We start from the raw sequence: 11,064 nt of genomic DNA, 5'->3' as shown, positions 1-11,064 counted from the left end.
GTCGATATAGACAGCTAAAATAGGAAGCTAACATAGGAAGCTAATATAGAAAGCTAACATAGGAAGCTAGCATAGGAATCGCCTGGTCGATATAGACAGCTAAAATAGGAAGCTAACATGGGAAGCTAACATAGGAAGCTAATATAGAAAGCTAACATAGGAAGCTAGCATAGGTAGGAAGCTAACATAGACAGCTAAAATATACAATTAGATATAGACAGCTAACATGGGAAGCTAACATAGGAAGCTAATATAGACAGCTAACATAGGAAGCTAACATAGGAAGCTAGCATAGGAATTCACGATATAGACAGCTAAAATAGGAAGCTAACATGGGAAGCTAACATAGGAAGCTAATATAGAAAGCTAACATAGGAAGCTAACACCGGAAGTGCCTGGTCGATAAAGCCAGCTAGCATAGAAGCGCCTGGTCGATAAAGCCAGCATGCATAGGAAGCACTTGGTTGATAAAGATCAAGAGCTAGGCATGGCTGTCAAAATAATTAGCATGAATTCTCCTTATCTAATTAGATGTTTGGCACCCTGCACCCTGTTATTTTGAATTTCCCCTTAGGGATCAATACAGTATCTATCTATCTATCTATCTATTCATTATTGCTACATCAATATGGGGTTTGAAATAACATCTTATCTTTAAAGGTGCCATATGTAATATCTGGCAAAAAATCAATTCATACTCCACATTCCATGAAAGATGGGGGCAGTATACCTCCAGAAAGTGAGTTGGTCTACACTAGAGTAACAACCGAGACCGCGGTATTGCAGTTTGGCTGGCTGTTATGTTGCCCGCATACCGCCCCCATGGCCTAAACTGGTATTATGACACCTGTCGGGCTGTGGCTAGTAATTTAGCATGCTAATTCAGGTTGATATCTCTGCAGCACTATACCTTGTCATTTTTTAATGACATCATCACCATTATTTCTTCTCATTCTTTTGATGCGTGTAGCTCATTTTTTGGATATTTTTACCTCAATTCTTACACATGGCACCTTTAAGGACAGGGCCTTTGCATTATCTGCACATCTAAAAGACTACACAGGAAAACAGGATCAGACATTTCAAACCTTATGAACAGAGAGGCAAGATCACAAGCATTCAAACACTACTTATGAACAAATACAGGCAAGATCACAAGCATTTAGCTAAAGACCGGCCCCACCTCTCATTTGCAAACATGGCCAGCCAGACAGTATTGATATTAGGCTCAATAATAATGAGCTGAAATGTCAATACTGTATTATTATTATTTATTTATTTTACTTCACAGACACTAGAGACCTTGAATTTCCCCTTGGGGATCAATAAAGTATCTATCTGTCTATCTATCTATCTATCTATCTATCTATTATAATACCTCTAGCCTTGATTATGTACATTACATTACTGTGCTGTATATTAAACATACTTACCTCAAACATCTGCTTCATCTACATGGGTCACATTAAGCTTGACCCATACACATCATCATCAGTAGACGCACTGCATTGCATTGCTGCAGAGTAGCATTGATCTGAATGAGGAACAAGTCAAGTCAAGCTCTGTTCCTGTGCACTGCTGTGCAACCTGTTCACAGCATCCAAAAATATGGGAGTGAGGCAGGGTCATTCTGGCCCACTGCCTACAGGAGGGATGTTATCTGTCATTTGTGGAAGTATGGAATTATCCCCCTGTCTAACAGGCCAGATGATAAACATGACTCAGGGTCGTTTGTTACCGTCACAGTTAGGAAGGAAACAAGAGCAGCGTCCAGGGGAGCCGGCTGCCCACTGACTGTGAAACCAAGCGAGAGGCCTGAAGTTGTGCGTATTTCCACGTCACCAGAAATGTTATTATTATTGTTTATTTGTTTATTGTGGCGAGGGCATAAAAGGGCTTAACATTTTTATGTAATCGTAAAAGATCACTGGCAAAAATTCTCCAGTGCTTTATTGCTGAATAAATATAATTTGTAATAAATGAAATGCCTCGTATTTATGTTTCAGTAAAGCAGCGTTTCTCAAACTGTGGGTCGCGGAGACATGCCAGGTGGGGCTGAACTGACGTGAAAAACGTTTTTTTTTTTATCTGTACCCTGGGCCCAGGTAGCATCCGATCGCAATGGACGACTGTGTTATTCACAGGGAAGCCGTGGTCAAGGCAGCTTAGTTAGTCCCGACCTACATGAGATTTTGAACGTTGTTGTGCGAAAGTGGTGAATTTCATCAAAACCCGCCCTTAAAAGCTGGCGTCTATTCTCCGCGCGACTTTAAGAGATGGTAGCTGACCAAAAGGCTGTACAGTTTCACAGCGAGGCAAGGTGGCTTTCCGAGGTAAAGTGCTGTCGCTACGTGTTTGAGTTCCAAGTCGCCTCTTCTTGGAGGAAGAGCATGTTTGAATCTGCAAAACACGCTCACTAATGAACATTTCTTGACGGTTGGCCTATCTTAGCGATATATTTGATACATCTTAGCGATACATTTGAGTTAAATGTCCAGTTACAAGGCAAAGACAAGCACCTACCTCACCTAGCAAATAAGATTACTGCATTCACCAAAAAGCTTGAGTATGGGACAGGCCTTTGAGATTTCTTTGAGCATCGCGACAGTATTATGCCTACAGTGGATACTTGTTTTTAAAGTGCTTGTTTGTAAAGTGCTTGCAGTTGAAGATGTTAATAATTTCAATCTTATTTCCCTTTTGCTACAAGATGAGATTGTTTCCTCTCTATTTTACTCTGTGTTTGTGTCCAATCAGGTGACATGGTGTGTCTACCGTGTTGGGGTCTAACATGTTCCCACACGGCTCTCGTGCCCAAACATCTAACGTGTTCCCACACGGCTCTCGTGCCCACACGGCTCTCGTGCCCACACGGGGTCTGGGGGTCTTTGTGGAAAGAGGGCGTGTGTGTGTGTGTGTGCGTGTGTGTGTGTGTGTGTGTGTGTGTGTGTGTGTGTGTGTGTGTGTGTGTGTGTGTGTGTGTGTGTGTGAGGGCAAGGGCACATTCATGTCCTGTTTGGGTCTCTATTTCAGTGTCAGTGTAGTGTGGGAAAGCACCAGGGGCTGGGAGGGGTTGCACGTGTGTGTGTGTGTGTGTGTGTGTGTGTGTGTTATGGGGGTTGGGTCAGAGAGAGAGACAGCACCCTGAAGAGTACAGGGGGTGCACTGTTTGGCCTTAAGCTAAAGAGGTGTTCATGATTATATGATAATACCAAAAAAAAATAATCCTCTCTCTCACACACACACACACACACACACACACATACTTTTCATAAACACACTCAATTTCTCAAATGACCCACATAAATATGCATATAGTGTATTTCTATAGCTAGCACTTCATTCCATCTCCAGAAAGAGCATCTGGACCATGAGGGAGAGAGGCCCGATGGGCCCGCCGTAACCGTGGCAGCAGGGGGATCTATGGCGAACTCTCCCAGTTAGTTCCTCTAGTTCTTTTGGTGAAAACCGTAGCCAGCCCATTTCCTGTAATTCTTTCCTACGCTGGGAATGAGTCTGACCTCCTTCCTGTGCGCCTGCCGCGGACTCGAGTGGCTCAGCCAAGCGCGCCTTTAGGGCAAGGGACACGACGCAGCTTCAGAATGCGCCATTGTCTTTTGTTTGCCTTTTAAGGCCCCCTCACAATGCAGGCCTACTGCCTGTCATATAAATAACGCCTCCTTGTCTTGGTTCTCTTTGTTTATCCTAAAACAATTGTAATAATGAGCTTGGATTGGGCCTGGCTAGCCCTCTCTGCCACCACAATAAAACTTCAGAATTGCTGCCGCGAGAGATTCGTCTCTGGACAATCAAATGACATCAGAATTCCGTTTCTGTGTTCCTCTTCTGATTACATTACTGCATGAAGATTGCTTATTTATGAAAGATTCTGGCTGGTTTCTTCTATTGTCTGCTCATTTGCCATTCCTTGACGTAGGAGACAATATGATAGGCATTTACAAATAAACCTTACCAGTCACGTTTGCCCTTTAAAATCATCAATCAAGCTTGTCAGTCAATAAGAGTACCATGTCATTTCAACAATTCTGTCTAAGAAACGCTTGCCCTGCTTTTCTGTAAGTTTAGCAGGAAATGTGAGGCATTTGCCCTCAATGCCTATTTCAAAATGCCAAAGCTGTCATGTATTTTTCCACCTCATTTTATTCACATTTAGCATTTTATGAAAATGATGCAGATTGCGTGTGGTTTTGAAGTGCTGTCATTTAATGCCTTATTTGAGATGTGTGTGGGCAGATGGCCAGGTTATAAGCTGAGGTGGGGAGGGGGGGACAGGGTACACACAGTGGCTCAGCTGTCATCAGCCCAATCACTACAACAGTGGTGTCTCAATGAGAACTCTACATCTAAGTGGTTTAATTCAGACATTAAATTAGCAGTACAGTACAGGGATGCAGTATCCCCTCCCACTCCAATAGCAAAGAGCAAGAGAAATGAATCTTGTGATAGCTCTGGGTTGACTTCTGGCATGATTCGCGTTCACACCTCCACAGAGACAATTAAGCGTTGGGAAATGAAATTACTGTTCTGATCAACAAAACGCCCCGTCAAGGGATCACACTGCAGCGCTTGGCACACAGTCACTAATGGCTGCCGCAGCCAAACGCCGCACGAGCACAGGGAGCTTTGCAGGGATTTGCGTTTTGGCGAAGAGCAAGCTGAGCATCAACGGAACACTGTTGCTTCAGCCAATGAGGGAGAAGACAAAACAAAAACCCAGCTGGAGAGAGGTCTGTCCAGTCCCCAACGCCACGATGAGAAGTGTGTGTGTTTGTGGGTGTGCTGTGTGTATTACAGTAGGGCAGCGTCTCTGAGTGTGTCCACTCTGTCAGTGTGTTGTTATGGTGAGGGGACAGTGTGTTGTTACGGCGACGGGGCAGTCTCCTTGAGAACTCCTCTGTGGGGCAACTGCAGTGTTTGGCATAATTATTATCCAGGGCCTTTCCCCAGGGAATTGATGAATGACTTTGTATGGCAAAGAAGAGAAGGAGGAGAGGAGAGAAAGAAGAGAGGAGAGAGAGAGAAGAGGGGAGAAGAGAGAGAAGAGAAGAGGGGAGAGAGAAGCGGAGAGGGGAGAGAGGAAAGGAGAGAGAATCCACAGTGTCATGGCTTCATCCTCAGGGGAGAGGACTAGTGGCCTCAGCCATCTTCAAAGGGTTCTTTTGGGCTTCATAAAGCATTTCCACCCAACAGAGAATGAAATGTTTCTCCCCCTACAGAAGGACAGTTGTTCCCAATGATACAAATCCACCGTTTTGGTCCCATACACCATACAATGGAATGTGTTGGGGAGGAATGAGTGATGTCAGAGGTGAGCGCTGGGCTCAAGGAACAGTATGTGCTCATGGGACCAGCGTGCCGTCGTGATGCTGAAGTCAGAATACCATGCTGTGGCCAAATCCAAATCATGTGGTGTGGACGGTCCAATTTCAAGCATTAGCCAATCATGACAATCAAAAGGAATGTCTTAAAATTCTAAAGTCCTGGCTTCTTTCACGTCTCAGCCAATAAGGTGGCCCAGTGGTCACCAGGAAGTGCTGCTCTCTAGGCCAGGATGTCGCTCCGCTTGCTGCACCAGACAACCAGCGCGATCATGGCCAGCGTGAGCAGGATTGGGACGAGGATGAGGGCGGCCAGCAGGTCGTCCGACGGGTCCACCCACACCACGCGCTCCACCGTGCAGTTGGAGAAGAAGAGCTTGTGGATCTGGATGATGAAGCCCTCCACCACGGGGTTGGGCCAGTAGCAGCCAATCCGCTCCGAGTTCTTCTCCGTACACGAGGAGAACAGGTGGTACTCGCTGTGGAGAGGGGAGGAGAGAGGGAGAGAGAGAGAGAGAGGGAGAGGAAGGGAGAGAGAGGGAGAAAGGGGAAGGGAGAAAGAGAGGTAGAGAGAGAGAAATTAAAAATAGAGAGAGGGTTGAGAGTTGTTTAGTATAAACTTTGACACTTTACTTCAACACGCTTCACAGTTCAGCACAAGTGATAAGCTCTGTCATGAACGCACTTGTAAACTCAGACATAAACTGAGGAACTGTTAAACTGCTATTGATAGATACTGTAACACACACACAGAAAAATACAGCTCTGAGGAGTAATGAATGTCTAAGCCACTAAAATGCCTTTCAAAGTCTAATGGTTAAAGTAGATTTAAAAATATGACTTTGCCATTACAAATTTGCTAATGCAACTGTCTTCTAGACGTTCATCAGATTAAAGTGGCTTTTGATGTTCATTTCTCTTTCTAGGCTGCCTGCCGTCACCGAGGCGTTCAATTTCACTGAACGTGTTAATCAGAGAAACCACTGAGTACGTCTAATGCGAGGAGTTGATGTTGGAAACGGCTGTGTGTTCATTATTAGCAAGAAAGAGCAATAATTAACGAAAGCAAATGCAAAGTAAATGGACAATAAATATATAAATACATACTGTAAATAAGACCAAATGAACCTCCTCTCTGGCTAAAGAATGTTAATGTGAACACAAATGGGCTCAAGAGTCTATTTAGGTTGCGTTTAGGATTCCATTGCTGGCTGGTTTATGCTTTTGAGACAGACTGACATTAAGTGACCTGCGGCTTTTGTTCAGCCTTTCAGCAGATTTGGCGACGGAAGAATCCTCACTTCTCTAAGCTCTGACAGCCATTGAATAAAAGATGTATTCGTCACTTTCAGTAGACGGCTCTGAAAAGACTTGCTGGCTAATCTTGGAATAGAGCGGAAAAAAGAGCATGCCCATCTTAGTGACTTCTCCTCCCCATCCACAGAGCCTGCTGTGGGCCCATGCATTTGTATAAGTATAAGTATATTTACTCTTTTGATCCCGTGAGGGAAATTTGGTCTCTGCATTTATCCCAATTTACATTACATTTACATTACATTTACATTACATTACATTTAGCAGACACTTCTTGACCAAAGTGACTTACATATGTCAGCTATATTACAAGGGATCACATTGTCCCCGGAGCAACTTGGGGTTAAGTGCCTTGCTCAAGGGCACAACGGTGGAAGCCGGGAATTGAACCGACAACTTTCAGGCTACTGCACACTAGCCCAGCTCCTTAACCACTACACTACCACCGCCCCGTGTGTGTTTCAATTAGTGAAACACACACAGCACACAGTGTTGCTATTACTAACGTCCCTCAGAGCTTTAGCCGGCTGCCCAGTGAGCCCAAATATATTGATACATTTGGGTTTTTTAGGCAGGCAAGCGGGCAGGTAGGCAGCATGGACACTGGGTCCACTGTTTACCCTGTCGATGCGATTTGTTCTAATCAAGAGACACCCTGCGTTGTTCGCCTGATGAGGGACATTACTGACCCAACAGGGTGTCCACTTCCTGTCTGGATTAGCTGTTCCAGAAACATGCCCTGCACGCTCCACACTCCATTAAATCAGTAAACAACTACGTGTGAGCACCTCAGTTAAGTACTTCCAGTTAAGCGATTGGAAAAACACGAGTGTATCCAAGCACTGCTCAGTAAGGCTACATTTAGTATATACAGTATATTTACACTACCTTTGGGGTCACTTTTTTCCAATTTTCCATTCCACGCCATTATAGACAGAAAGTATATAAGTATAGTATATATATACTTTTTTGATCCCGTGAGGGAAATTTGGTCTCTGCATTTAACCCAATCGGTGAATTAGTGAAACACAAACAGCACACAATGAACACACAGTGAGGTGAAGCACACACTAATCCCGGCGCAGTGAGCTGCCTGCTTCCACGGCGGCACTCAGGGAGCAGTGAGGGGTTAGGTGCCTTGCTCAAGGGCACTTCAGCCGCGGCCCACTGGTCGGGGCTCGAACCGGCAACCCTCCGGTTAAAAGTCCAGAGTGCTAACCAGTGGGCCACGGCTGCCCACAATACTGCCACAATAGACCACAGAATACTAGCTGAAATCAGTTACATTGTTTTTTTTTAATCAGGGCAGCAGTTTTTATATTACATTATGTGCTTACATAATTGCAAAAGAGTTCTCCAATGTTTTTCTCAGCCTTTTAAACTGATATCAGATTAGTAAACAGAATATGCCTTTGGATCATTGGATGAATGGTTGCTGATAATGGACAATGTAGATATTTCATTAAAGATCAGCCATTTCTTTCTACATCAGTCATTTACATATGTGTGCCAGGAAAGGGTAACTCAAGCATGTGAAGACTAACCTGACCCTAGCCAGAATAATTTTGTTCTGCTTAGCTCCGCCTAGCTTCACTCACATCCATCTGGGACCTCTTCCATTGAGACTGATTTCTGCAGCCGATTTTATGGTACAGCCAATCAGGACGCAGGGCGGGAGTTTCATAGATGTGACATAGCGTTTTTTGATTAGGCCCAGCCTTCTGAAGCAACACTTCAATGGATCGGTTCCAGATGGATGAGTGGAGCTAGGCGGAGCGAAATTCATCTAGCTAGGGTCAGGTTATGTGAAGACAGCACCTGGACTGGACTGGACCTCATATCCACCCTCTTATATACCATATGCCACTGGACACACCAACTCACAGGCTACAGCTCTGAGTAAACTAATTACGCTTCAGATCTGGGCCCTACTGAGGCCCTGCTGAGGCCATTTGAGCACTTAAACCCCCCAGTCAGGGGGCTATTTTGCTGCTGTTAGCATTAATGTGGTGTGCACAGCGGCATTAGCAGGAAGGGCAGCAGAACTTTAGTGTCTCTGGGGGGGTGCTGCGTGGGCTCTCGGCCCCCCTATTAGTGACTCCAGATTGGGCCCTCGCACACAGTCTTATCGCGCTGCCATAATGGCCATGGTGAATAATGGCGACCTAAGTAGCCATAGTTTGACATGAACAGATGGCAACATGAAAACCCTTATCTGCTGTTTCTGCTGCTGTGTGTGTGTGTGTGTGTGTGTGTGTATGAGTGTGTGTGGAGGTGGCCTCTGTCCAATCCACCCCCGGCCCCCGTCGGCCCAAACTGGTATAAATCAATTTAGACACCGTTAAGCACTCGGGTCTTCATGCGGCCAGTAGCACTGGACAGAGATAAGGCAGGAAATTGCACATTTGCCTGATGACCTGCAGTTAGCGTGATTTTACTTAGGGCCCAGTGTGTTATTAGTGCAATCACATTTGGGCTGAACAGGATTAGTATGCTTAGCCACTCAGAAGCTCAGAGCTGATGTCACCACCGCATAACATCACTAATATATTTGTCTTTTATTTTGAATTCAAGGTGTCCTCTCGTGGGCACGCACTATCGTGCCGGTTTCCCCTGATGTAGCAACAGAATTTAACCAGCTCACACACACACATGCACACACACACAAGCACACACATACAAGCACACACACAGACACACACACACACGCACACGCACACGCACACACACACACCAGCTGAGGGGGACAGCGCAGTGTGAGGTTCAAGGTTCCAGTGTACAGAGCTCACTTCACCTCACAAGCTTCACCACAGACTGTCATGTTTGAGTTTTACAAGAGATGCTGTACAACTACTGAGGTCCACTTTCACATGAGATGACCCTCATGTGATGACCCACATGACTTCCATTTAAAGAGGAAGTTTGCAGGCTAGGGCTGATTAGGGTCGTGATCAATATTCATTGAAACATGGTGAGGCTGTGCCACATATACACCTGGGACAGGTTGACCTGCCACAAGATGTCCGCTCTCTTAACGGAACCATGCATCCTCAGCTCTCCTGAGAGGGCAATATCCTCACTCAGGGCACACAAACACACACATACACACACACATGTACACACACACACACACACACACACACACACACACACATGTACACACACACAAACACACACACACACACACACACACACACACACACACACATACAGTACACACACACACACACACACACACACACACACACACACACACACACACACACACACACACACACACACAGCTCCACAGAAAGTGGGTGTATGGTATTTCCCTCCCATGCGGTTTCTGTAAATAGCCGGTCTGGGGGACCTTAAACGGGACATGCTTATCTCTCCATCTGGACTCCCCATGGATACAGAACCAGCCCAGAAACCCCTCATTCATCCCTCATTCATCCCTCATTCCTCCCTCACCCCTCCCTCATCCATCCCTCATCTCTTATTCATCCCTTGTTCATCCCATTCTTCGAGGTAATTGTATCTCTCACAATCCTACTGCACTAATTCCTGCATAGTGTGTGTGTAGTGTGTGTGTGTGTGTGTGTGTGTGTGTGTGTGTCTGTGTGTGTGTGTTGAAGCGCTGCAACGTCAACCCTGGCCAGCTCGAGGCAATAGCATCCAACAGACCAGCCTGGAGAGCCACGTGCAACAAAGCAGCTGAGCAAATCAACGACACCTTCATCCAAAGGAGGACCGCAAGACGTGCCCAACGACACCGGCAGGCAGTCCCCACCTCCCAATCATCAGGACATACCTGCTCCATCTGTGGAAGAGTGTGCGGCTCCAAAATCGGCCTCCATAGCCACATGAGGTGGCATCAACGGCAACAACGTTGACCAATCACCCCCCCCCCCCAACCCCTGGAACAAGCATCATCATCGGACACGATGGACAGCTAAGAGAGAGAGAGAGAGAGAGTGTGTGTGTGTGTGTGTGTGTGTGTGGGTGGGGAGGGGTTCTGTTTGTCTGTCTGTCTATCTGTGTGTGTTTGTGCGTGTGTGTGTGTGTGTGTTTTAAAACTAGTTTCCTTTTTCCTCAGAAAACAAACACACAAATAGGGGCTGCACTTGGACGCCCAGAGAAAGCACATAGATCTGGGAGAACACACACACACACACACACACACACACACTGTTAACTCTTATAAATCCATGTATAGACAGATCTGGAAGAGGGGGGAATCTCACTATAAAATCCTATATGTTTATGTATAGGGGAAGGAGGATATATATAAATATGTATATAAAACCTTGACAGAGTCCTTGGGAAGCCCATTCCCACAGCAGGCTAACACAAATGGAAAAGTATAAGGGATAGCCGAAGGCAACGCTCACACAGATTTAACACAATATAAATGTAAAATGTCCCA

General features: G+C 45.6%; 1 protein-coding gene across 2 annotated transcripts in view; it reads right to left on the bottom strand.

The window, feature by feature from the left end:
- Positions 1-4,143: 4,143 nt before the first annotated feature.
- LOC125309527 (receptor activity-modifying protein 3-like) overlaps positions 4,144-11,064 on the bottom strand; it is a 28,057-nt gene continuing 21,136 nt past the window's right edge. For both annotated transcript variants that reach the window (XM_048266513.1, XM_048266512.1), the window contains one exon: positions 4,144-5,818. In XM_048266513.1, the coding sequence (XP_048122470.1) occupies positions 5,563-5,818 (256 nt within the window). In that variant the 3' untranslated portion in view covers positions 4,144-5,562. The remainder of the gene's footprint in view (positions 5,819-11,064) is intronic.

The sequence above is a fragment of the Alosa alosa genome, chromosome 16 (assembly GCF_017589495.1).
Source record: "Alosa alosa isolate M-15738 ecotype Scorff River chromosome 16, AALO_Geno_1.1, whole genome shotgun sequence".
Taxonomy (NCBI): domain Eukaryota; kingdom Metazoa; phylum Chordata; class Actinopteri; order Clupeiformes; family Clupeidae; genus Alosa; species Alosa alosa.
This window is presented reverse-complemented; position numbering and strand designations above follow the sequence as displayed.